This window comes from Sinohyriopsis cumingii, chromosome 5, assembly GCF_028554795.1.
Source record: "Sinohyriopsis cumingii isolate HCF-2022 chromosome 5, ASM2855479v2, whole genome shotgun sequence".
In the NCBI taxonomy this organism is placed as follows: domain Eukaryota; kingdom Metazoa; phylum Mollusca; class Bivalvia; order Unionida; family Unionidae; genus Sinohyriopsis; species Sinohyriopsis cumingii.
Window position 1 is genome coordinate 61,188,186 of NC_142965.1, and position 27,975 is coordinate 61,216,160.

A 27,975-nucleotide genomic window follows, 5' to 3' on the forward strand; every position below is an offset into this window, starting at 1 on the left:
TGACATCGACTGTGTTACATTAGTTCGAAACGTGTCCAGTTGTGTCTGATCAAGCCTTTTATGCGGGTAAGATTCCTTGCAATTTGGTTACTATTTTAATTTCCACCGTACTCCAACATTAAGCCACAAAAGGTCGATAACAGCACCAGCTCGTCTATCTCTGTTATTTGTACCAGCCGTAACAGTTTATGGGTAAGTTTATGACATCCAAACTATTATTCCTACATCAGTTCAGACGTAGTTGAGATGTTATTTCTTATATCAATCAGTCATACTAAAATAATAGGAGAGGACTAAAGACAATGGCAAATCTTATATCTTCCACTTTCAATTCAGTAGACATTGCATATCTTTCCTAAACAAACTGATTTCAATGAAAATACCGTTTCTGTAATTCTGATACGTTGTGGTCCGGGTTTTGTCTTATCAAATCTGATACCAGTCTTATGATACCAATGTCCACAGTCCAAAGTAAGAATGGCATATATGATTATCTTATTTTCTCGAGTAAATAATCTGATGACTTAAACCAATTTGCAGATGTGTAATATATATCTTCTGTTTAATTGCGATTCGATAACATTGTATTCTTTCCTACGTGGTACATTTTATTTTATTATTAGGTTACATTCGAGACTTTTGGCTGCTATTCATAGTTATCGAGGTTTTGCTCAATATGATGCATATAAATGTGATTGAGCCATTTACGCACAACATATTGATCACCAACATCTTACTAAAATTCAACAAATGAACAAAACAGTGTACAAAACTAAAATTAGTTTTAAGCACGGAATATACCCAGGAGATTCCTAACATACATGACTCTCATCATGGCCAATTTAAAACCCAGAAATATTGAGAAAAATATTAATTATAATTATTACAATTAGTCTCCGCCGCAAAAGCGAGTATAATATCGAATTATGACCTGTCTTCAGAATTCATATTAAGACCTGTGTTAGTCTTAGCTAAAAAGTGCACAAATACATATACATTTGAATTTTGGAATTCTAACTTGATTTGTGTAAGGTTTCACTTTAACAATTACCTTCATGGTTCTCTTCTTGTCTAATATTTACATTTATCTCAAGGTTAGTTACTCTTGACATCTCCTTCAATTGGCATTGTGGATGCTTTTAACAATAAAGGTGTCATATTCCCATACATCATTTATTAGGTCTACATCATTCTGTGATATGTTATATATGTTAATATCTAAAACAAGCTGCATAACTGTGTTTTATGTTGCATTTTATTCTTTTGTTACCGCCGGCATTGAAATTTTATATGCGTATTGGTTCATGATGTATGTGGAATGTCTGTCTACCGGTATCTGGAGTTAACACAATACTTCTGCTACGTAATGTCGGTGAAAAAAATAATGCCGAGAGCATGGATGTTGAATAATTTTAAGTGGATATTGTACAAAGAACAGTAAGGTTGAGAATAAATTAGAGAAATGGCAATAGGTGAATGGCATAAATGAGCAATAAAGTTCCTTAAGGGTTAATAAAGGAGCATAATTTGTGTCTTATGCAATACAGAACAAAGTGTTTTATATGTTTTAGCAAGTTCACGGATGTTAAATACAATCTAGCGAGACATTATACCAGGAACAGTAAGGTAGAGAATTAGATAAAGCAATGGTAATAGGATAAGCGGTTTAAATGCACAATACAGTCGTATGGCTATAAAAGAAATGAATTTGCCCCTAACTTAGTGTAACAAATGAAATATATTTACCACGTATCACAAGGGATGTATTAATTTGGTATGGCGGGATATTTGGGCACTGCGGTATGACTGGATATTTGGGCGAAAGAAAATAGCTGGACGACTGTTCAAATGGGTTTCAGACTAATATTGACATTGCACGAGGTTTTAAATTGTGTGACGTCTGACACAAAACAGTTTCAAACAACATGATGAGCGCGTATCCATGGACATTATGGATCCCATTTCGCCAGTTACTAACTAGAAAAACTAGTTCTTCGCTATTAAATGAATCTAATCATTCTTATTTTACCCTCTTGCCCTCTAAGCTTAATTATCATATGTCGTCCGTAACGTTTCAAACAGATTTTGTCTCTTGTCCCCTATTGTAATCTACATTTGATTTCTAAACGAAGACATCGTATGTAAGAGGTACACAACGTTTGCTTGTTCCATTGTGTTTCATTGGCGTTGAGATACATAGTGGGAACATTCAGGAACACGCAACAAACCAATAGCTTATTCGCAGATCAAAAGCAATGCATTTGCAAATGTGTTCCATAGCACTGTTTGGACTATGAATGCAAGTGAGATGAGCGAAATAGATTTAGTTCGTAATTTGTGAGAGGATTAAGCCGTAGTGATAAGAAATGTTATCCATAAATGTAATGAGATAGTTTGACAGATATCTGAAAGAGAAAAGTGTCGTTCAGAAAGAAGTGTTAGCTATTGAAAGTAAAGGATGGAACAAAATAGATACACGAAAAGGTTTGTCACTTATTACTTCTCAAATAGGTATAGATGAAGGTGTGGCCTATCTTGTCGACGCTGTTCTTTGTTCCCAGCATAGTGTACCAACAGCCAAAAGTACCGTTAATGGGCGCGATGTTAAAGTGTTGAGCGACATCCGGTATCTCCAAATACCGTAAGGCGCGAGTGATGACTAAATAGAAATTAAAGATGCCTGTACATGTTACTGGATCAGACACTTCATTTAATTCACTTTACCAAGGGAGATTTCACACATTTTAATTAACATAAACATTATGGGTGTTTGCTTGAAAGAAATACTGCATGTGTTGACGAATAGAAATCTCGTGTATTCTATATGCCAAACTTTAAAAATTGCTCGAATTTCATACGTCGGAGACAATGCACAAATGCAACGGCAAGATGAGTGCATCCTTTTCTAAGGATCATCCGAGGCATCTGACACAGGCAATCGTGGAAGATTATCAAGCTCTTATCTCTTTGGATCACGCATGCGACATTCTGCCAACCAAACTTCCCCTGCCAAAACTGTTAATTAAATGGAACTAATTCAGTTGTTTGGTACAGTTCCATCATCTAACATTTGACGTGTCTTCTGTTTGTTGATCTATTCTGGACGTTTCCATTAAAGATTGTATTAAGATTCACGAACACGCAAAATCAATAAAATGCCATTCTTTTTCTCTATTCCCTATTTTCATAAAGATGAAACTACATCTATTGTTTAAAGTTTTGGGTGTTTACCTTTCCATTTGTATTACTGTTGCCAGGCATAAAGGTATTATTAGTTATTGTTATAATTCTGTATAAAGGTGTAATGTTTAAAGTGATAGCACGATATCCTCACAGCCCTAAAATTCCATCTTAAATTAAAATACCCCATGACTTTTAGGGTCAGACTAATTGGCGGATATTTCAGAAATTCTAGAATTCAATGTTCACTTTGAACCAGTCTTCAATTGGATATTATTCCGAGAATACATTGGTATCGAGAACAAGAAGAGCGAGAAGAAACAGTTAAGATGAAGTGAAATACATCAGAGGAATTATGTGCATAGTATTACAATCTGTTACAGTACGGAAGTTCAAACTTACGAGTTATTAATTGTATCAATTTAACTAGATGTAAACGTGAAAACTTTAATTTTATACTACAAAGGCGGTATTTGAAGTGCATTAGCTTCTAAGTATAAACGATACAGACAGTGACTAGCAGTAGAAAAGGTTTTGGGTGTTGTTTGGTTTTTTAATGTATTAATGATCGTATATATATATATATATATATATATATATATATATATATATATATATATATATATATATATATATATATATATATATATAAAGTAATGCACTACCGCATACAAAGAAAATAACAATCATGAAGCTATTCCACATTAGTTTATTTTTCCAACATATATACATGTAAATTATACAATTATAGAAACGACTCTTCTAGTTCTCAAAACGTAATGCGTTGATTCATTGTCAGTTCTTCAAACTAAGTCTTGATAATGCAGCAAATAATGGATGGAATTTAGGATCCTCCTTTCGGACGCTAATTACATTTATCCTTGTAATACTAGCTATGTATTTGAAGCTCGTCTAAAATCTTGATCCGTCGTAAACACTGATGCCGTTTTCCTTCCCATGGCCTAAAGTAAAAGTTTAAGTAGATGATCCACCAAAAGTGTATGTTCTAATTATTAAATGCATTAACAGTTTTGATGCGTGAAGAGTGCCCATATATAGCAAATTTGAAATAATTTGCAAATATGACCTAGATAAATGTGTTAATGTATTAACGTTACAATTTGATTCTTTAGGAAATTATGAGTTTATTTAACAAACTTTAATATCAAGCAAATATAGCTAATATTAAATGTATTACTTGAAGAGGCATTAGATACACTTGAAATTAAGAACACCTGAAAGTTTTTGCAAGCTTGAATGATAAAATCTAAAGCTGTCATTTTATTCTTTCATATTAAGACAGCAAAGTCCAATGTTTTGCTTTTTCCGATTTGTTCCAAGCTTAAAATGAATATCGAAGTATTATTGTATCTGTAAATCTACCTTCATGTTTTTAACCAGCAAGCAACTTTCAGAATCACATATTTCATATTATTTGTATTCATCTTATAAACACACAATAATACTCAAGTGATCTGCAGTGCACTAGGAAGAACGATATGCGGAACAATTCAGTCTTGTATGTAATGCGACAAAGCTTGAGAAGGGGTCGCGTTTGAGACGTGAGTATACATCTAATAAAAAAGAGAATGAAACTTCAAGATAATGCAAAGAGGAAATTAGTCTTGTTGTTTACCTTTGCTATTCCGCTTTGACCGGATCTTGAAAAACAATACCACTCCCGCAACTGCGACCACCGCGATGCCAGCAAGTGTTGCTACTATAATGATTATCGTTGCAGGATTATTCTCCTTCTCTGTAATCTTGGTCTCCTCGTAAGTAGTCACGTAGAAGCCGGTCGCCTTTCCTGCAGTCAAAATGTTGGATATCTCGCTGTACACACCCTTTTCATTTCTTGCACGGATTGCTATAAATGTGGTTCCCTCAGTCTCATCATCACCTAAACCCGCAACAATGAGCTCCTGCTTGACTCCAGAAGCGTTTGGCTTCACTTCTGAGGAATTCACCAGGTAAGGTGCACTAGTAAAATTCTCAATAAGTGCGTCGAAATCCTCCGAAAACCGAATATCGTACTCTGAAACTATTATGGAGAAGAAACAAATGCTAGTAGTGAATGGGGATCTTATAGGGTCTATGGGACTTATCATTAAAAATACCCTTGGGAACATATAGGGTCTATGTAAATTTAACATGGAGAAAAATCGTGGGAACATATAGGGTCTATGGGAATTAACATGGCCAAAAACCCTGGGACAATATAGGGTCTATGTAAATTTAACATGGCCAAAAAAACCCTGGGACTGTATAGGGTCTATGTAAAATTGAAATAGGGAGGGTCTCTATTTTTTTTTTTAAAAAAAATAAAAAATAAAATAAAAAAAGGGGTAGGCAATGGAAAGGCTATCTCTTTTCGAGAAATATGGGGGCCCTGAAAAGGGCCTTTGGGTTTTCTTCTTCTTCTTCTAATTTCTTCTTTTTCTCCACCAAGTTCTTATTTTATCTCCTACACTCTTCTTCCCTTTCTTTTTTTTCTTCTCCTCCTCTTCTTTCTTCTTCTCTTCCTCCTCTTCTTTCTTCCTCTTTTCATTTTCTTCTTCTTTTTCAATTTTTTCGTTCCATTTGCGTATTCTTATTCTTTCCTCTTCATCCTCCTTCTCCTCCTTTATCTCTTTCATGACACCACTAATCTTGTCCTTTGCTTTTCTTAAGTTATTAATTTCCATCTTTACACGATGGGGACTATAGGAATAATGGTCTTCAACGAGTCTTATTAGCATCTGTTCCATTATTCCTAAGTTGTCTAAAACGTCTTGCAAGGTTTGTATTTTGTCCATTTGGTTTGACGCCATCTTCTTTTTATTCTTTGCAGAATGGTTTGAACAACGAACACTGTGGGTTCTTATAGTGAAAGCGCGGACGTGAAGGAAAACATCCCCCTAATAACATAAAATTGATCTTACCTAGATCATGACCTAACATCGCGCGTACGTGAAGGAAAACATCCCCCTACTTTCTCATTTCATATAACCACAACTATACTCTCTACATACGCTAAGAATCAATAAATAAACCCATAATCTACTATTCACACAAACTTACTTCACCATTTACAAACACAAACTTACTTCAACATTTACAAACACAAACACACACACAATCACATACACTTTCACTATTAAAAAAGAGTTAGTGTTTATTTTCACACTACTCTACCTACACACATTGGCAAATCGATCGTTATTTCTTTTCTAGAGTATTGGGTAGCCCTGAAAAGGGCTGTTGGTTTTTTTTTAAACTCCAGATGCACCTATCTAATGGTTGCACCTTCCTGGCCTTGCGCCACACACGCATCTTCTTCCCCAGTCTTCTTTCACCTTTCTTCTGGGGAGCGCAGAGGGAGGATGATTCGCTTCAACACCCCAATCCTCTGTCTCGGGAATATTGAACGACATCCTCTCTTCTCTTTTCTTTTCCTCTTCTTCCCTCTCTCTTCTCTCCCCCTCTTCTTTCTTCATTCTTGCTTCTTCTACGATAGCCTCCGCTGATAGTTCGTTTACTATGCGTCTGGCATATTCCAGGTGCATCTGGAGTTCTAACAGTTTCACTATTCTGCTATTCATTCTTGTGTTGATCAATCAACAAGGGTAGCTGGACTGCCGAGCGAGTTTCAATTTATACTGAAAGCGCGGACGTGATGGAAAACATCCCCCTAAAAACATAAAATTCATCTTACCTAGATCATGACCCAAAAAAAAAAAAAACAACAACAACGCGCGGACCTAAAAGAAACACTCACTCACTTTTTATGCTACCCATCACTATTTTAAAATTTTTTATAAATCACTTCAATAGACTATTTACATACGCAAAGCAATCCAATTTAACCCCAAATATACACCTCAAACACCAAAAAAGACATTATTTTAATCTACTATCCATACCAACTTACTTAATCACTTACAAACACACAAACACATACCCTGACATTTTTTTAAAAAAAGAGTTAGTGTTTATTTTCACACTACTCTACCTACACATATTGGCAAATGGATCGTTATTTCTTTTCTAGAGTATTGGGTAGCCCTGAAAAGGGCTGTTTTTTTTTGTTTTACTATGGCATTCTTTTTTAGTTTCTAAGAATGCGATGTCCTCTGAGGATAGACTTTCTGGCGATAGGTCTGCTTCTTCGGAAAGAGAAGAAGAACTCTTTGGTGTCGATACGGCAATCGACAAAGCCTCTGTCAGCTTCAGGTTGCTGCTGTTGTTGCTGCTGTTGCTGCTGTTGCTGCTGTCTCTGAAGTCTGTACTTCTCTGTCATTCTTCTTTCTCCCTGTTCATTTCTTCTCTGAAGAGCTCTTCTATCAGGTCTTCAGTGATTTTTAACATTCTCACATTCTCTATTTCTTCTGGCTTCGGTATCAGACTGTGTCTGACCCTATGCAAATTCACGTAGGCTTCGTTGAGCTTAGCTAGTTTGGAGCACATCTTCGTAGGAGGATGAGTCGACAATGGATGGTTAGACTGGGAACAAACCGGTTCTTAAAGTCAAAGCTCGGACGTGAAGGAAAACATCCCCCACACGGTTTTTCGAGCCGCAACGTTCATGAGAGGGATAGTAAGAAATGAAAGAGCATCAATCCAACATTCTTATAGCTAAACAAAAGACAAAAGCATTTTTTCAAAACACAACATTTTTTATTCAAAAATCACTTAACACTAAACAACAACTCTAACATTTTTAACAATAATCCAACACTATAACATCAAACAATTTTTTCAAATCACAAACATTTTTTTCTCATTTTACAACCTACTTTAAACAGGGCTGACAACGTTGTGAATGAAATTGTGATTTCCACTGTTGGAAATCATTAGGCCATTGATGGACACTACGTTTCCTAGCTTGAGACAAAAGATAAGCATAATGGTCACAAAACCATCGATATACTTTCACATCGTTTCTAGCAGAAGAACGAGGATCGAAATGAGTCACTAAATGTTCTAAGGAATAGCCCAGGCTGCGATGATGCAGAAAATACACACAGTACTGTCCACACACCAAGGAATCTGTGCCTTGTAATTTCACATTATTGAATCGGGTGGTTTGAGCATTTCTTCTCATAAAGTCGATGATATCGTCTTCCAAAGGGGGCAATCCGTACGAATCGAAATATTCCACACATCCTTCTTGAGGAAAGTAGACGGCTACCCAGTGGGTTCCTGGGAGATGACTGTCGTCCGTGTTGATCACGTAAGCTTGATGGTCTTTAGGTTTGCGATGAGGGAGTTCATCTTTAGCACAGACGACAGGATTCCAAGAAGCCGTATACGAACTGTGGTTCAAAAGGTAATAAAGTTCCCAGGTATCCATTGTTTTGTGTTTTCTTCTTCACAGGTAATAATAAGTCGTCAATTCGATCCTGACTTTTTGCTTGAAAATGTCTGACGAATAAACGGTTATTCGTTCTGTTTCCTCACTCTGATTCAGGAGAGCTTCGATACGATGGATCTCTTGAGTGGTTAATGGTGGACAAGAATGTTCACGCAAGTCTTTATACCACTGGTGCAACACGTCTTTGTTCGAGATGAGACTCCAAGCTTCGTCCAGATACTCGTCCAATTTTTCTTCTTGACTTAACATTAGGCATTTATCGTGTTGAATTTGACTGGGATGATCGTTTTGACATCCATAGCAATTTTTCTTGATCAATTCCGTCATTTTATGGACCAAGTGTTTGGCAAAACAGGAGACTAAATGGGCTTCTTGTTCTGGCCATCTCGACTTCATCATGATCACTTCTTCTTCTTCCACAGTCTCCTCACATTTCATGTCCAAAGTTTCTCCACTAGGTAAAGAGGGATAACAGTCTTCCATGACTTTTAGTAATCTAGAATGACTTCTCTCAAACTGTTGATTTCTATGGTATTGTCAAATTCTGCATATAGGATGATGTTCACTGTGTGATCTGGAGGTGGATTTGCAAACTGAAGTTCCACACGAATCTGGCCGGATTTTATAGGGTGGAAATGTCCCTCGTCGCTGCCTTGGTCTGGAGTGAAATCAAAACCCCACAAAGCATAGCCTCCTGCATAATCGTCGTACGAAATACCGTGACTGGTGTTGGTTCCTAACTGTCCCGTGGCTTCGTACAGGGACAAGTACGATCTCAAATAATTCTTTGCGACACCAAAGTTGGGCTCAAAGGGTCGGGTACACAAGGTCTTGCCGTCGCGACTGACTTCGATCTTGGACACATTGTAATGTTGAAACTCAAAAGGATTTTGATCGTGGGTTCCGTTGAAGGCTGAATTCCTGACGATACCAACAATCAAACGTTTGGGTAACTGTCCTTGGAACAGATGATCTTCGATCATAGATCGCTGTCCAGCAGGAATGGTGAACGTTTTCACTTCTACGCGTCGTATCGGATACTTGGCAGTCGTTCTGCTCAACGTCTGACTGACGTCGTTTCCCACTTTAGGTAACACTTCCACACGACGCACGTAAAGTCGGGCTTCTTGAATGATAGTTTTGTATTCGTTGGCATGGGCCATCAAATGGAAAGTGGCACTGCTACGATTCAGTCTCAGACGGATATCCACCCCGTTGAGCAAATACTTTGCTTGTAACCACATGTCCAAATGCAAACGATCCATCAGTTCTAAACTTCGCCCTTGCAGAATTTTCTTACGACGGTCGTTAAACCCCACATTGTGAGGATTGTCATCTTCTGTCAGGACTGTGCCGCTAAACGTGCCTACACCTGCTGTGTCAGGTTTCCATACCACGCAAGCATCCAGATGAGTATTCTTGGCTTCTTTTCCGTACGTCAAGATATTTTCCAAGTAGGCACGATATGGGTAAGTATCCATGCTGCTGCTGACCAGTTTGTTATTCAAGTACAAGTCCACTTCGCTAAATAAGGAATGCATGAAATTGTTGACAGGAGCTACTCTATCATCGCCTCCTGGATTGGTGTTGTCCGTTTTGATCACTTTCACTTTCAAATACAGGTAACTGCTATTCAGATCGATGTAATCTTCGGGTTGTCCTTTGATTTCAAACTCGATGGGAGCTGATTCCGTCAAAGAGGAGACGGGATGAAATTCCACCCACTGGGATTCTTGCATGGTCATCATGGTGGGGGGCATGGCAAACAGGTCCATTTCCGTCTTGGAACAAGCGCAAGACCCTCGGTGAATCATTTTTTTCTCTTTCTCAATAATCGAAAACGTCTAAGTCTCGAACGGTTCTTCTTTTCTTGGCCTTTCTCGCTTGAAGTCTGGTGAAAGGGTGTTTTCTTCGTCGTCTCTTTCTGCCTTGTCCTTGCTGAATGCCTGACTCGGTAGCGTGCAGGGCATTTATAGGTGTGTCTCGTCGGCCCAAAATGTCTTTACCCGTTTGCAGCAAGACATTTTTGCCTGCCCTCATGAAGGCTTCTTTAGGGTTTTGTTTGTCGATGATGACATTTTGGAGAAATTCTTTGCCTTGCGTCAGTGCCGCATCTTTCAAGGCGTGCAATCCGCGTGTCACCATCGGTTTCAACACCGGAGCCACCGAACGAAAGGCCGATTTCAGCATGTCTCCTAAACCGTGTCCTCGCTGTCGAGCAACCCCTCGGTACACTGGATACATGACTTACTTACGAATCGTGAGAGAACCGTTTTCGAAAATGGAGTTTCACCGTGACTTTTCCTTTGGTGAATGGAATATTTTGTCCCAAATCTCCTTTTATAGCAATGTTGACCGTGTCCAAATACGACTTACTGACAGGCAAATAGTGAGGATGGACAAATTCGCGGTGGACGTGATAAGTGTTTCCACCTTCCTCGTCAGCGTTCGTGGCAGAATCCACTTTGAAAGGAATGACACGCAGTAACGGTACAGAGGTGTGTCCCACCACGTTATACTCCACGACATCGGAGTACACAAACATCAAATTCAGTCCTTGGTTCAGTTCTACCGGGGCACGAAATAACTTGCTAAAAGACTCGTTGTCGTAAACGATGGGTGATTCGTTTTTCTTCATCATGGCCATTCTCATGTCCATGTCTCCGCCCAACATGTCAAACAATTCAGGACAAAATAAAATGGACAGGATTTTACTCCCGTCAAATTTCATCAAGAAGCGACGAGCTGTTTTGTGGTATTCAATGGTGACACTTTTTTTGACACTTTCCAAAGCTTTCAGAAACACGACATTAAACCTGGAGGTAATGGTGCTGACCAAATGTTGACCACTAAAATAATACCCTGGGGGAATGAGCAAGTGATAGGTGGTGTACTTTTGATTTTTTGTGCCAGGGGTTTTCTTGTCATATTTGCCATAGGTATCCAAGTACTGTTGCAATTGTTCGTCATGAACTTCCACATCAAAAACATTTTGATTGGGAAGGACATTGAGGACTTGGGTCGGGTGAATCATTTCCACTAAAGCCACTTCCCAATGGTCTTCGTGATCTAAGGGGATGGTCTGAGGTAATTTGGCCGTGTAACAGCACAACGTGTTGTGGGGAAACACCTCCATGGAACTGTCACTGGGTAAGGTTAAGTAAAATTGGTTTTGGTGACATAATTCCAGAGTTCTGTGGCTGTCCGAGGGGTTATTAATGGACGTCAGAGGCGTGTCTCCGCCCAAAATGGGGTTCTGATTGTGGTTGGAGTGGTGACTGGCACTGGCACTGGACACAACGTTCCCGTTCGAGGAGAATTTCAGGGAGGGATTGGGAAGCAGGTAACCGATGCAACTGCCCAATAAAATGGTCCACAATTGTTTGTCTCCTTGTTGCAAACTCAAATTGGCAATGGCTGCCCCGATGACACAATACACCACGAAGATTTGGCAGAAAAAGACGATTTGCGTTTTAGGCACACGTTCTCCACACCACACCCACAAGGGTTGTTTTTGTAAATCTTGCACAGAAGAACTGGGTGAAGAAGGACTGGTCGACGTAGCTGCGTCTGCTGTGTGAAAGGGCATGATGGTCACTTCTTCTTTTTATAGTCGATGACTTGCGAAGCGTCGATCCAAGAATCGAAACTGGGTGGATATCCTTTCCAACGTACTTTGACTTCTTTGACACGTCGTTTGCCCACTTTACGGGTTCTGCGTTCGAGAATGCTTTCGATGTCGTACACGTCGTCTTCTTTTTTGGTGACACGTTGTAACTCGGGCAAATAAAACGTTCCTTTGAGCACTTCTCCGTTCATGTCTTCCAATTTATAGACGGCAGGATGACGGCCATGCACTCGTCCAGTGACGCGAAACAATTCGGTCGTCCAGTTAGGTAAGTAACCTTTGTCGAAAGTGCGTTTGGTTTTGCCAATGCGCACCCAATCTCCTACGGCCAACACTCCACTTTTCTTGGGGACAGCCCTCGTCGGGGACGTACCAAACAGACGCTCAAACACCAACACTTCGTTGTCGGGAGTCACGTCTTGCGGGGCACGTCCGATGCTTCGATGGTAAGATTGGTTGTACGCTTGCACCAGGTGCGGTAAGATGTCGATGTACTTCAGAGTGTGGTGATGCGTAAAATATTTCCACATGCGTTCTTTCAAAGTGCGTTGAAAACGTTCCACGATGCTGGCTTTGGTTTCTGGATTCTCGGTGGTAAAAAAATGAATGTCACGTTTCTTTAATTCTTTTTGGAAAGCTTGGTTCAGAAATTCGGTGCCTTTGTCCGTTTGCCATCGAAAAGGGTGACGACCGCTTTGTTTCAACACCCGTTGCAGGGCTCGCACTAATTCGCTGCTCGATTTGGAAGTCAAGGGTACGACCCAGGCAAATTTGGAAAAGACGTCGATGACACAAAACAAATATTTGTAACCACGATTGTAGCTGGCCAAATGAGAGACATCGGCTAAATCGGCTTGCCATTGATGATCGATAACTTCCTCTCGGGTGCGACTTCTGGCAAACTTGCGTCGAATGGGTTTGTGTAAAGTGTAGGTAGCTTGTTCTTGTAACCATCGTTGCACTTGAGGTAAACGGAGACTTTTCAGTCGAGTTTTGGCAGCACGATACAATTTTTGAACTCCTGCGTAACCTGCAGGATGGGAGGGATCGTAGTAAATGCTGGCTAAGACTTTTTCCATTTTTTGTGTTGGTTGGTGTGTTAATAAGACACCCACTCTTGGAGGATGCTACTCTTTTTCTCTTGGGGTACTTTCTTGGATTGCAATGCTTTGCGTGTTTGACCGGCAATAGGTGTCGAAGAGGAGAAGGATGTCTGAGCGGGGGATATCGGTTCTTGTTTCACTTCTGTCTTCACTTCTGTCTTCACTTTCTTTTTCTCTTGTGAGGAAGAAGGGGTGGCCATCATCTTTTTAATCCATCCAATTCTGGAGGTAGGTGGTGTTGTTAACTTGCGTACTTTTTCTGGTGGAGTTTGAAACCCTTCCTCTTCTTCTCCTTTTTCTGTCTTGGTCACGGGTACTGGTGGTACTGGTGCTGGTACTGGTGATGGTGCTGGACTTTTCATCAAGGTCTTAAAATCTTTCAAAGTGGGTAGAGCTGTTTCGTCTAAAGCTTTCTGGTGAAAGAGTTGCAGTCGTTGCAAGAGTTGACCGTACTTTTGCGATTTTTCTGTTTCGGACAAATCTTGGCGATCCATCAAGGACTGCAATTCGTGTTGTAACTGGGACATCTCGCTCAAATGGGGATTGGGAGGTAAATGCGGGGTGTGTTGTTCTTGCCACCGATGGTATTCCATCCATCGTTTGTAAGGCACTAAAGCTAGTTTTCGTCCTTCCATGGGGTTGTCAGGGGTCGATTCTGAGATCTTGGGACTTTCGAAGGCCTTTTTATCTTGCTCCCACCAGTCCTCCCAACATGGTTCCCAAGACTCCTTTCAGTATGGGGCCTAACAAGAGAGGTAAAATACCTCCACGTTGCACTAACATCTTCTTTTTTTGACGAATGGGAATTTTCTTTTGAACCATTTGGCGATTAACGTGACGATGTTTGCTTAAGCATTGTTTCTGGTGTTTGGACAAAGGGATCGTGCCTTTCAAAACGTTCAAACAACATTCGCACACGGTATCGATGACCTCTTTGGAGGCCGTTTGAATGAGTTTTTTTCGTAGGGGTGGAGAAGCTTTGGACAGGACAGATAACAGGTCCCCATGTTTGGCTAAACGTGGTGGCAGTCCTTTCCTTTTCTTTCCTTGGGGTTTTCTGGAGGGTGACATCTTTGAGTTTTAGGAGCACCTAAAAAACACTGATACCCTACTCGGTCACAGGCCTTTTTTATACTGGAACGCGTCGCCACTGATTGTCTTTACGTCGTATCAGTTTGAGGACAGGCATGACACGTCGTGCAGGGGTACGTAACGGACTAAATCGAGCCAGTTCTTGCTTGGACAAATCCAGTAAACTTTGTAACATGCCCGATCTTTCATGGACTTTGATTTTGGGAGAAGGTACTTTGTGAGCAGCAGCCACCGCTGTGGCAGGTCGTGGTTTGCGAGTGTAAGGTTGCGTCCTGACCGAAGTGCCTCTCTTGCGACTAGTTTTCTTCTGTGGACTTTTCTTTTTCTGAGAACTTTTTCTCTGTTTCTTTTTCTGGGGGCTTCTTTTCTTTTTCCGGGGTGGTGGTGTCTGGTAAGAGGAGGGTCCTGCCACTGAAGAAGTTATTATTCTTGGGGACCTGGTCTTTTTCTTTTTCTTCTTGGGGCTTCGTTGGACTTTTGTCTTGGGGATAACTTTGGGGGCATTAGGATCCCATCTTAAGAGTGAGCGAATGATGACCCCTCCTAGAGTACCACTCCCTCCAGGTTTCAAAATTATTTGTTTTTTGGTTTGAGTGTCGATGCGGGGATCAGCCAGTTGGACCAAAGCGACTTTGTTTCGATCGAAAAAGCGTTTGGTTTGATGAGGAATCTGAATGATTCCTTGGAGTAATTGACGTGCCGTCACCGTGAACCATCGTAAGACTTCTTTGAGACTAGCTTCTAAGACACGAGCTCGTGTTTGTGGATCTTTTTCTCGACTGATGCCATACAAGGCACGAATCAATTTGACGGGAAGATGCGACTGAAGGGACGTCATGTTCACACTGTGTGAGACAGACGAAAAAGGGTCTGAGGTTTTTATAGATTTTTTCATGGGGAGTGAAATGAAGTCGAGGACGGAGACGTGTACAGGACAGGCCCTCCGTCTTGGCACCAGTGGTGAAACAAGTGGGTACGAAATCGCAAATCCTCGGGGGTCGTAGGTTTCAAATCGACGAGTAAATAGGCGTGTGGAGTTTGAGTGGCATCGTCGTACGCCTGAGTCAGCCAAGGCGTTCCTAACTGTTTGGCTAAGACTTGCACTTGCGATTTATCTCGAGGGCTTTTAAACAAGACCACGTAATGAGCATTGAGACTGATGGTGCGATGGGCTTTACTTTGTTGAAACAAATTTTGGGTGATGTAAACGACACTGGCATTACGGTGATGCCCTTTGCGCGTGAACCACAATTTAATTTCTTCATCGTCTTCTCCTAACATGTCGTCGAAAATGACCAAATGGGTTTGACGGGAGTCAGAGACGATGCCATCGTCTTATTTAGGAATGCCTTCCACAAACACGATGGAATCGCCTTGACTTTCTCGCAAGAGGTTGTACGCCGATTGCCACTCTTTGTAACACCACACGATCCGTTGAGGTGTCCGATCGATCAAATGATGTTTATGTTCGATCAAACGTTTGACGAATTCGGTTTTGCCTGAACCGCTAGGTTCAGCAATGAGCATGTTAAAGGGATGGCGAAGATACCAAGCCTCCCAACTGGCACGATCTAAGTGTTCGTCGATGACTTTGACAGTGGAGGAAGAGGGAGCAGAGACAGCAGAGGTAGCCATGGTGTGAGAAATGTCACTTGTGACACAAAAACAAACAAGACAAGAGTTTATATACTTTTTCAGAACACGTTTATTGAATGTTTTTTTTTCAAACATGAATACGAAAGACAAAAATACATAAAAGCCAAAGGCTTAAGTACAACAATAAAAGGCACATGATAACGATGAATGTGGAATAAACACAAGTGTCTGTACAACATGTTTTGGGTAATGTTCTAACCAGTTCTATAGTAGGGGGTAAGGTCACACAAGTGTCCTCCCGAAAGGGTCTTTCAGGTCTGTTCACGACAGTCCTGTCCTGGGTGACGGGTTCTTCTGGCACCGTCACTAACACGGGTTGAAAAGTAACTTTTTTCCTTGAACAACTCTCGTGCATACTGGGCCACTTCTTGGGTCCAAGCCTCAAAACCCCATTCTTTCCAGGCACGGACATCTGTCCAATGGGGATGTAAGTCACAAGCTACACACACATCGTCATACACGTCTTGGGTAGCTAAAAGTTGACGAATCTTTTTTTCCTGTTGAGGTCGAGAAGTATCCAGATGAAAACGCAAGGCTTTGAGCAAAAGGAGTTTTTCGTGACCATTTAAGGCCATTGAGGTGGTAAGTACTGATCGTAAAGAGTCCACAAAGAATCGGCTGGTAAACGAAATCCCAGAAAACAAGTCACTAAGACACACACCACTTGTCGTCCCAAATTGAATGGGTACAGTTCTTGTAATAATTGATGGTAATGATCCACGGTTTGAATATGGTCATTGAGTTCCTTCCACGGAATCTGTTGGATTACATACGACATAAGTCGTGGCATAACAGCCTGTTTTTATAGTCTCTTTGTTTCGAAAAGAATACACGTACTTTCTAGCCAGTGATGTTCGTTTTCCAGTTGGGAATGTAAATCTTGCATACTGTAACCTGAACTTCAGATTTCGATTAGAAGTTTCCTCTTCCGCTAAGTAGATTCCACGTAACAAATGTTGGTAATCCTTTACCTCGTCTTCCTCAATGGGTTGCTCTAGGTGAATCTCGAAGTAACCAAAATGATCAACACGTGAATCATCGGGGGCCTGGAAGTATTGAACAAGGTCTGACCACTGAAACAATTTCTGACGAATCAGTTCTCTTATACCATTCAGGTACCAGTGGTTAAAGATCTGGTGACGTAACGGATGCAATTGTTCTTTACGTTTGACTTGTATTTTGACCAGCTCTCGGTAAATGCATTCTCTCAATTCCACAGGCAAGGCACGAATGTTCTCTAGCAAAGTATCCATGAATAGGTCATACTAAATCCTCTTTGGTCTGACACAAGAAATGTACTCTTTGCACAAACATGGTTTCACTTCAGTGTCGAATTTAAATCGTTGAGTCACTAATCTACACAGTACAATTCGTTCAGAAGTTTCCTCTTTCACTAAGTTGACATTGTGTTCAAGATATTGGTAATTCGTTAACTCTTCCTCTGGAATTCGATGCAGTACGTTTACAATGATGTAACTACAATCGTCCAAACCAAACCAATCCTTTTTAAAACTAGAGGATCGTTGATCAATGTCTGTCCGATGGAACACTTTCAATTGAATCAATCCTTGTATAGCCTTCAGGTACCAGTGGTTCAAACACCGGTGACGTAACGGATGCAATTGTTCTTTACGTTTCACTTGTATTTTGACCAGCTCTCGGTAAATCCTCTCTCTCAACTCCACAGGCAAAGCACGAATGTTCTCTTGTAAAGTATTCATGAATAGGTCAGTCCGTACAATTCACAAAAGTAATCCACATAGTGAGTAATTTCTGACCACTGCCATTCAGGGTAACGTCCAAGAATGTCACTGAACTCTTTTGATGTAAACGGTCTAAAGCGATACAATAGGAGGAATGCACCCTTGACCCAAAGAAATCTAACACACTGGTTGACTTTTTTCACTTTCCTCTTATGAATTTCTCGACACAAAAGTTCTACAGTGACCCATTGAGATTTCACTCTGGCAAACCCCTGCCAAACTTCCTTGTAAATCTTCTCTTGTAGTTCTTTAGGTAATGATTCAATATCGTTTTTGAAATGAAGTTTAAATACTGGTCTCGGTGATGTCCAACATTTGACTCCTAGCCAATCTGGTTTCTTCTTCGTCAACGACATGGTAAGTTACTTCAATGTCTCGGTCCCACTAAGGGTAAGTAATGACAATTCGGTGACCATCGAGCATGTTCTACGTAGGCCGAATCTTGCGGTTCCCAGTGGTGAAGTGACACACCGCAACTGAAGCACTTGACTTTATCTCCTTCGCCCAAGTAGAAAAATCCGGCTCTGGCTAATTCTTCGGGGATCGGTCCTCCCAGATACTTAGGCCATTTTCCTTTGAACGATTGAAGACGATTTTCAAAGTCGCAGTATTCCGACAAACGCACAGGAAACGAATATTCGTCTTTCACAGGTTCGTTTCGATGAGGGTTGAGTGACATGAGTATGAGTTTGCTCAGGGTTGGATGACATCCGTAGGGGGGTAGACGTGAAGGTGAACATTCCCCTTTAAAACGAAACCCAGTAAAATGTCCAAGAGGACGAGCGGCATCGCTTTCGCATCCCTCAGGTTTGACACGCACAGCATCCCTTTCCATGATAGGGGCAGTGAGAACAAAGTTCCCATGATGCTTTACGGCATCGCTCAGGTCACAAGGTACAGCATCGTATCCATCGCAAGGCTCACAATCGCACTCGTCTGCAAACTCCGTTACGCAATTACAATGGTAACCACATGGACAATCGCAGTTTCCTTCCGGACATTTTCCGTCGCAATGCATGGGTCTTATCCATCCAATATTAGTCACACTAGAGGAAGATACAACTTTTTTACAATCCCCAAACTGGAACGATGCCTCTTTCAAAGTATTCATCTTGTTCGCTCGGTCTTGGTAGTCACAATGAACTATCGATCTTGCCTAGGGTTCCTTTTTTATATACAGACCAATACCGACGTGACCGTACGGTAAGGTGAAATGATTGGGAAGTCGCACTCGCTTCTGGTATACAATTTGATAGACTTTTTCCAAGGGTCGACTGACGATGTGGTGAGTGGGTAAACGTACAATCTTGTTCGGTTGATAGGTGGTCACTTTAAAGTTTCCATCCTCTCCCGATTGCAAGGCTTCTTTCAATACACCAAAGTTGACCACACGACTGGTACGATAATTCAGAGTCAGTCCTTTCACTTTGCACGTCGTGTGCACTTCTCCTTGTTTGTCACGGTATTCGTAGCCGTAATTTTTGGGACCGCCACTGACGAAACTTAGAATCTTGTCGTCGGGATGCTCGTCTGTCCAGGCTCCTAAACGGTCTCCTTCGATGTTAGGGTGATGTTGAATCGGGTGATGGATGTAAATGCAACTGTCCGTGTCAAAGTACAGGACGCGTTCCCCTAACAGTTCTAAAGCTTCGTACAATTTTAAGCGAGCATGAGCTGTCACGTAAGCCGCAATGATGACATTTCCAAAAGGGTCGTCTTGTACAAAGTCCAGATCTTCTTCGTAATTGATCAAGATCAAATTCTCTCGAACGACGTCACGTGTTTCATGTATTTGGTTTTGTCGTGAATCATCTGGAAGTAGCGGGAAGGTTCTGTCAAATATTCCGTCTTGGGTAAACACGGTCGTTGTGCCATTTTACCCCACAAGAATTTAACATCACTTTGGCAAACGATGGCCTGCCTTCGTTTTTCTCGATGTGGTCTAAAGTGATGCCTTCTTGTTCGTAGCACTTCTCTTTGAATTTTATTTGGTCTTCGGGAGTGTGACACCAGGAAGGATAGCCGCTGGCTTCTTGCTTCAGTTTCAAAAAGGCATCCACGTAGTCTGCGAAAATGCCTTTCTGCGTGGGGTCACCCTTGTGGTATTGTTGTGTCTTGGGAAAGTGGCAAATTTCGTACACTTCTAACAGTTGGTATCCCATGTCCAGAGCTTTGAACAATTCTACGCTGACCCAGGTTCCCGTCAAGGCCCGTTCTTCCTGGCTGTGCTGGCAAGGTTGGTCTTGGTTGCACGTTTCGGCACAAGTACGGCACAAGGGAAACATCAGTTTGCCTTGACAATGGTGAGGTAAGACGGGATGGTATAGGTTCGTGGGAGGCAAAACTTTACACTTGATCAAGCCTTCGTATTGTCGAATGTTTTTCAGGTCGATGTGTTCCGTCAGCAATTGCGGGTGCCCTACGGGAAAGCGACAATATTTGCACACGTAGGGATACAGCGAACACACGTCCAAGTATTTGATTTCTTCGCCTTTCTCTTCGTCGGCTTGGTACAGCAAACAGGTGGCATTGGTCCTTCCTCCGTACAAACTATCCCTCGGGTTCAGCGGGTCCATGAACTGGTAACTTTCCAAGAGGCGTTTAAACTCGGGATCGGTTTTCATACGGTGATCGTACTCGTGTTCCCACATTTCCACCACTTGGTATCCTTGCTGTTCTAACTTTAGGCGCCGCTGACAAGTGTCCTGGTACAAGTCTTCCATGGTTCGTTGCAAAAACTGATTTTTAGTGCCACGGTCAGGGTAACAGACGGGACATCCGTGAAATAAGCAACCGTTAAACTCGTACACGATCTTGGGGTTTTCTAAGTCCCAGCCATCGACCGAATACGTTCCGATGGTCTTTTCGCCCCCTCCGTTGTCTTCCTTGTCGCACAAGTAATGTAACCAACGTAGGGCTTTGACCGAGTATTGACGTTTGACAAAGTGGGTCGTTTGAGGACTGATGACAGCCACGGTGTTTTCAGGCATGAATCGTTGTCGATACACTAAGGAACACGCTTTGGCAATGGTGCAAGCTTCTTTCAAAGGATCGACCCCTCCGTGTTCCATGAACAGTTCTCGAAATTTTCCACAGCAACGTCGTAAAATGTCCACGTCGGAACGACAATACTTTAACATTTCTTCCTGAAAGTCGAAAGGGTCCGAGGCGTGAGCCTGGTACCAAGCGTAGAAAGCTTCTCGTTGTTCGGTACGCATGTTGTCGGGGTCGTAATAGTGAGCCTCGGGTAAATGGGGTAGAACGGCATGTTGATTGGCTTCCGTATTGAAAAAGTGTGGAAAGTACCCTTTAGCCATTTCTGTCATTCCAAACGTTTTAGGCATTCGACTCAAAGGCATGGCCAAATAGCTCATCGAATCTTTAAACTGTACTTGTCCCACTTGCATGAAAATGATTTTGGCTCCGTTCAAAGTCACTTTAGGACGTTCGGTGCCTTGTTCCGTATAGTACCTCAAAAGAAACTGTCCATCGTATCCGGAGAAATTGTGAGCCATCACCGTGGCATGACGATGACAATCTCCGTAACGTTCGATGTCCTCTTGGCTCCACGTCTTGTCGACGGGGTCTAAGACCCATTGGGCAAAATCGGCTAACGTGTTCGGTCCTCGAAAGATTTTTTCATGCCCTCCAGGAATCTTGCTGCAGTGAGGGCAATGACTGAAGATAGGTTCTTGAATGCACTTCTCGCACGCTCGATGAGCCACACAGAAATTAGGAATGTGAATGCCGGTTTCTTGCATGCATTCGAAATCGAAAAAGATGAAATTGCCTTTCTTCTTGTGACCGTCCTCTTTCTCTGGTGGGGGTTGGTATTTTTGCACGTAACATTGGTGTTCCAAGTCCACGATGTGGTGACAAATGTGACATTTTTTCTTTCCTCGACATACGTGTGCCTTGGTACTATTGGTACGTATGACTTGTTCACACGTAGGGCACAATCTCAGGAGTTGACAAGCGCATTTCTTCTGTGAACCTTGCGTTTTCAGATGTTGTTGGTAACAGGTAGGGCTGACAAACGTGCGCAGACAAGTTGAACAAGGCACTGGTTCTTCGCTCAGACAGGGTGAAGAGGCCAAACATCCTGAGCATTTCAATCCACAATGCTTGTGTTGCTCTCGATTATTATAACCATGGTCACATTTCTCACAGTAATAACCGTATCCCAGGAATCCGGTGATACTGGTAATGGTATCGAAATGTTCATCGTGATGATAAACATGAATGTATTTTCCGTCCTTAAAGTCTTGCCCTCGAAACAACAAAGACCCGCGCACTTCTTGAGGGTGCACTTTCAAGGTGTATCGTGGAGCTAGGGCATCTTGCAATTTTTGCATCTCAGGAATGCCACAGGGTGTGTCTTTGGACAGTCCGGCTTGTCGTAACAGCAGTTCTGCTTCACTTCGTTGTTTGGCTCGGTCCGATTGTCGAATGTTCTCCCAGTCTCTTTTCCATTCTACCGTGTCGTTCTTGTTGGCATAGGTTCGTCCCACCACGATGGCACGGGCTAAACACATCTGGTCATGAGGATTGTGAATTCGGACAAGGTTACGCTTAATGCTGCGAAGGTCGTTCACCAATAACATCTTTTTGCGTCCGGTCCCTTGAGGAGGAGAGACGTGGGTCATGTCCAATGTGGCTTTTCCATCGGTGATGTCAAACTGGTCATTAAATTGTTGCACGTGTTGAATCCTGTCCATGACTTTGGAAGCGGTCAATTCTGCAGGGGTGCTAAACTCGATCCAAACAGGGGATTTCAAACCGTCGTGTTGTATGGAAAGTCTCAAGCGATCGTCTTCTTTGGGTTGACATTGTCGCTTGAGTGCAGTGAGCAGAGAATCCCACACTCCGGTGATGAACCCTTCTGCTTTCTCTAACGGTACTTCGGACTTGAAATCCTTAAACTTCACCGTGTATTTGTAAGCCGTGGTTCTAAATTTTCTAGAGGAGCGCTTTTCCGTCTCTCGAATGGAATAGTATTTTTCAGGGTTGACTAAGGGTGGTGAACTTGGTTTAGAGGTTTCAAATTCTGGTTCACTCATGTCCTCTTCAAAATCACTGGCATGAATTTGTGCCAAGATTTCAGCCCTGGTTCGAGGCGATAGATCACGTTTCTGCCTCTTACTTTCTTCTTCTTCTTTCTTCTCGAATGAATGGGATCGTTTCATCTTGAAAGCAAAAAGTCAAATGACTCAAGTTCAAACACCATGAGCTACTTTATAGTCATAGCAGACCAGCGTATATAAAAGGGTGTGTGTCTTATCCTTTCACTATTCATTTCACTCTCAAGCCGAGTACAACGATGGAAGAGACTAACCAGATGGAACGTTTCGTCAGAGCTTTGCGAGGGGTCATTAGAAAATTCTCTTCAGACCAGCCTACGGACTACTCTCCTTCCTTTCGAGATAAAAGTCAAGATACTTGCTATATCTGTCAGAAGAAAGGGCATTGGTCTTCAGAGTGTCCAGACCGTCAAAAAAGAACAAAAACAGGGACTAAAAAAGACAAAAGTCAAGATACCTGTTATTATTGTAAAGAAAAAGGACATTGGTCTCCAGATTGCCCAAAAAAGAAACAAGAGGAGTCAGAAGAAAAGAAGGATTCTTCAGAAGAAGAGAGGGATTCTTCGGAAGAAGAGAGGGATTCTTCAGAGGAAGAAGAGGAAGAAAAAAGACAATTCTATTTACAAGAGGCAAAGAAACAGGAGAAGAAGAAAAGAAGAAGGGAAGAAAATGAGGAAAAGACGATGAAGAAATTCAAAAAACAGAGAGACTAAACAAGGAGAAAGAAGAAGTCAATGAACTTTTTATTAAAGTGTTGTGTTGTGAATTGTGAATTGGATTGTAAAAAATGGATAAAAGAATAAATGAATGATATAAGGTAAGAGTCTTTGAGTTATGATTTTAAAATAAGAACGTACACTCACGCACTCATACACAGACACGTACTATAAGGGTAAAATGGGTGGGGTTTTTTTTTGAGTTGTTGGCAAATTGAAATTGTATTTCTTTTCGAGAAATGTGGGTGGTCCTGAAAAGGGCCTTTTTCTCTTTATGATGTAGGGGTGAGTTTAACCAATCAACTTTAACTGCCTTATGCCTTTGCCACGGCCAAGGCCTACTTCTGAACTGCGTAATGTTGATGATTGGGTTGAAATCACTAAGGGTGGTACGGTAGGCTTAGTCACAGGGTTGACGTGTTTAGCTCGGGAAGGTCGTATTCTCTTTGGTCGTGATAAAGAAGTCTGATACATTTGTTTCAGACTTCTTAACTCCGCTAAAATGTCCAACAGCACCGTGACCGTTTGATTTTCACCCTCTTGTTTCTTTGCTGCTACTTCTTCTTGCTGTTGCTGCTGTTGTTTTTTTCTTACCTCTTCTTCTTGCTGCTCTTGCTGTAGGAGAAAAACTTGTTCGGCTTCCTTTTGTCGTTGCATAAATTTCTCCAATTCTTCTTTCTGTCTCTGTCTAAAATTCTCCACTTGCGGTAATGAAGAAGGTAACACAGGTTCCGGAACAAATTCTTGCGAGGAGAGAAAATCCACAAAATCCCAATTCACCTCTTCTGAAAGTAAGTCCGGGTTCCCTTGGGCGGTCTCCCCTGCTGGTGCACCCCATTGGATCGTTTTCTGAGTTTCCGTCATGTTGAATCACTGTCGCATAGATTGACTGCACACAAGCGCTAGCGAATCTATATTGACTACGTGACGTCACAGACTGCTCTCTTCGGATTGGATGCGGGCTGACTGAATTCTGTAACGCATGTTCGGATTGGTGAATGAACTCAATCCGTTTCAATCCTTTCTGTCCCTATAAATAAGCGCAGTTCACTGCATTGATTCACCTATTATCGGAGCCTCAACATGTGGACCGACGTTGAATCTTCAACCCTTGTGTCAACAATGATGTTCAGGACGGACATGCTCATGTATGTCCGATCCAAGTGGACCGTTGTCCACAGGACCAGCAGCAGCCTGTGGATAAGAAGAGTCTATATAGAGAGACAAGGTTGCCTCAAGAGGACTCTGATGTATGGCCCTGCTGTAAGACGAAGTTTGAGGACAAGAAGATGTCGCAAATGCCCTTTATGTTAAGGGCATATTAACATAAACCAAAGGCCCTTTTCAGGGCCAGCCATATTTCTCGAAAAGAGATAGCCTTTCCATTGCCTACCCCTTTTTTTATTTTATTTTTTATTTTTTTAAAAAAAAAAAATAGAGACCCTCCCTATTTCAATTTTACATAGACCCTATACAGTCCCAGGTTTTTTTTGGCCATGTTAAATTTACATAGACCCTATATTGTCCCAGGGTTTTTGGCCATGTTAATTCCCATAGACCCTATATGTTCCCACGATTTTTCTCCATGTTAAATTTACATAGACCCTATATGTTCCCAAGGGTATTTTTAATGATAAGTCCCATAGACCCTATAAGATCCCCATTCACTACTAATACTGATGTATAATACGTTGTAACAACGGAGACTATTTTAAAGTGTTGCATGTGTTTTCAAGTAGATTAGAACGAAATGTTAAATAAAATCATCGTGCGTATGATTTACTTGTTCAGATAAATATAGTGATGTACAAGTGATTAAGTATCCTACATTTGTATCCCTTTATCTGTCATTTAAGTCAACAACACAGACTTATACTTTTATTGAACAAAAATCATTCTTTATACTGTATTTTTCAAGGTCAGATATTTGCACCAGGAAATTGCGTACCACTATTAATCCATCAGAATACCACTAAATTATATATATAGTTTACATTTTCTAACGGAGAGATTTATATTATTTATTATGTATTACATTATTAATGGTTCAAGTACTAAATCTTGTATTCTAGACGTTCTTACCACTACCGTTATTGCTTACAGCACGAAAGTGTAACCTGATGAGGTTTGTTTTTTGATAGCCAAAACGTACGTATCCCCCTCCTCATAAAGTCGACTACCGTCATGTATCGACACTAATGCATAACAATAACGGAAACAATCAATCATGGTGATATATCCAAACTTTCTTAGGTGTGTAACATGGAAAATCCTCAGTTTTCAATATACAACGGCAACATTTTGTCCTATGAAGATAAAGTCTGGATATAACCACACCTAAGTTTTGCCATGTTGACCCTTAACATATCGCCAAACGTCATTAGTTTTGGTATTGGTGCAAAAGATTAAATGTCCACGTGTGTGCTATTTATCTTTGAAACTATTTTTAATGATGAATGATGTCATCACTTGATGCTGAAACATAATTTCAAGTAACACAAAGTACCGCTATGACCAGGTTCAACACAATTAGCTATTATGACCATTCTAAATGTCTGGGAGGAGGGGCAGATTTCTTCCTGGGGCTGCGATGTAAATGCAATTTATTATAGACACATTATAAGGCTATTATTAGACTAAATCAATACTGAGCATACCAATGATATCAAGTTATATCGATACGCTGTGTGTAATTCAGTGGAACAAATATCACTGACAACAGGCTAGGATATATCGTAAGATCCCAATTGTTCCGGTCCATTTACGTAGCATTTAGAAGGTTAAGGTCAAATACTCCAATACATTTAACTTGTGTCCAAAGCAAGGACCAATAACAAATCCCTAGTTTTGTGTTTGTCATATGAATTCTTCACAGTATATTTTGAAAATTTTGAAGAAATGTTAATCATTACGATGCTGGATTTTACATACATATTAATCTAAGTATGCCTACTAAACTTCCTTTGTATGATGCAATTATATTTCCTTAATCGTATTTACAAAGTTTTGGCACATAAGTCTAAGTGTCAAATGTTCATACAAGTATTTTTAGAATGCATATTGATGCAATTATATTTCCTTAAGCGTATTTACAATGTTTTGGCACATACGTCGAAGTGTCAAATGTTCAAACAAGTTTTTTAGAATGCATATTGATGCAATTATATTTCCTTAATCGTATTTAAAAAGTTTTGGTACATACGTCGAAGTGTCAAATGTTCAAACAAGTATGTTTAGAATGCATATGGATGCAATTGTATTTCCTTCATCGTATTTACAACGTGTTGGCACATATGTCAAAGTATATATATACAATTTTCTTTGTCCGCCTTTTTGTTAGCTTCGTTGTGAAATATCAAAGTCAAAGAAATATTTTACATGTTTAAAATACATGGAATAAAAAATTTATAATCACCGAAAGCTAAATCATTCTTGGGACTCGATTATATGATATAAATATTTAAATCTGTTTAAATCGACGCCGCAGTTTGTGAGATATATTTCTTGCAAACTGATGTATTGGAAAGAAACGCAGATATACGGACTGTACAAGACCCATTGCGCTCTCTCTCTCTCTCTCTCTCTCTCTCTCTCTCTCTCTCCTTTGCGAGAAACACTTTGCCTATATTTCTGACACGTGCGAAAAACTACCTGACTGTGTATCAATGCAAATAACTTATCAACAGGCAATTCTTGTGGGGTTTTCTTATGTAGTTTGGTGCTAGATGTTAGCTTCAAACAAATACCTTTTCCAGTGTCTAGGTCAGATCCAGGAGCAGTCCATTCCAAAGCATACACAGGATTACTATTTGATTGATCAAATCCAAGTAAAGTCAACTGAAGATCGGTTATTCTCGAAGGCGGCAGAAGTGTAGAACTTCCAGGGTTATAGTCTGACACCGTGAATTCACCGGGTAACGACATACGTTGAAAATTCTCTGTTGATGTTGTTGATTTTCCTAAATAAATAACCATTCAAACAGAATAAATCAAGAAATGAAACTTACAGCAATCTCGGTATGACAAGCAAAAATGTCCAAAATTATATCGAAAAAAAGCTAAAATAGACAGTAAATATATAAAAAGCGAAACAGTAAAATGACTTAAGATCACCCAATAAAATCTAGCACAATATTTTGCTTTATTCTTCAGTTCCGTATGTATGTATGTATGTATGTATGTATGTATGTATGTATGTATTACTGAGTACGCTTAGGCATCAGCCAAAGAAGTATACTAAACAAAGATACAGATCCTAGATCCAACGTAACAAAGTTTTTAATGACAAGATCAATATTCGTCCATAAAGAACCACAAATCTTTCAACCGTCCAATACCTTCTTAGCATTGTTATCATTACAAGAGGCATCCCAGGAGAAAAGGGTTAGCATTAATTGTATGGC

At 40.8% G+C, this 27,975-nt stretch overlaps 1 protein-coding gene across 1 annotated transcript in view; it reads right to left on the minus strand.

Annotated features, from left to right (window-relative positions):
• Positions 1 to 3,871: 3,871 nt before the first annotated feature.
• Positions 3,872 to 27,975, minus strand: part of LOC149799285 (calcium-activated chloride channel regulator 3A-1-like) — a 42,862-nt gene continuing 18,758 nt past the window's right edge. The window contains exons 12-14 of the mRNA XM_089958583.1: positions 27,319 to 27,531; positions 4,817 to 5,221; positions 3,872 to 4,142 (exon numbers count right to left, since the gene is read on the minus strand). Coding sequence (XP_089814709.1) covers positions 4,093 to 4,142; positions 4,817 to 5,221; positions 27,319 to 27,531 — 668 coding nt within the window. The 3' untranslated portion in view covers positions 3,872 to 4,092. The remainder of the gene's footprint in view (positions 4,143 to 4,816; positions 5,222 to 27,318; positions 27,532 to 27,975) is intronic.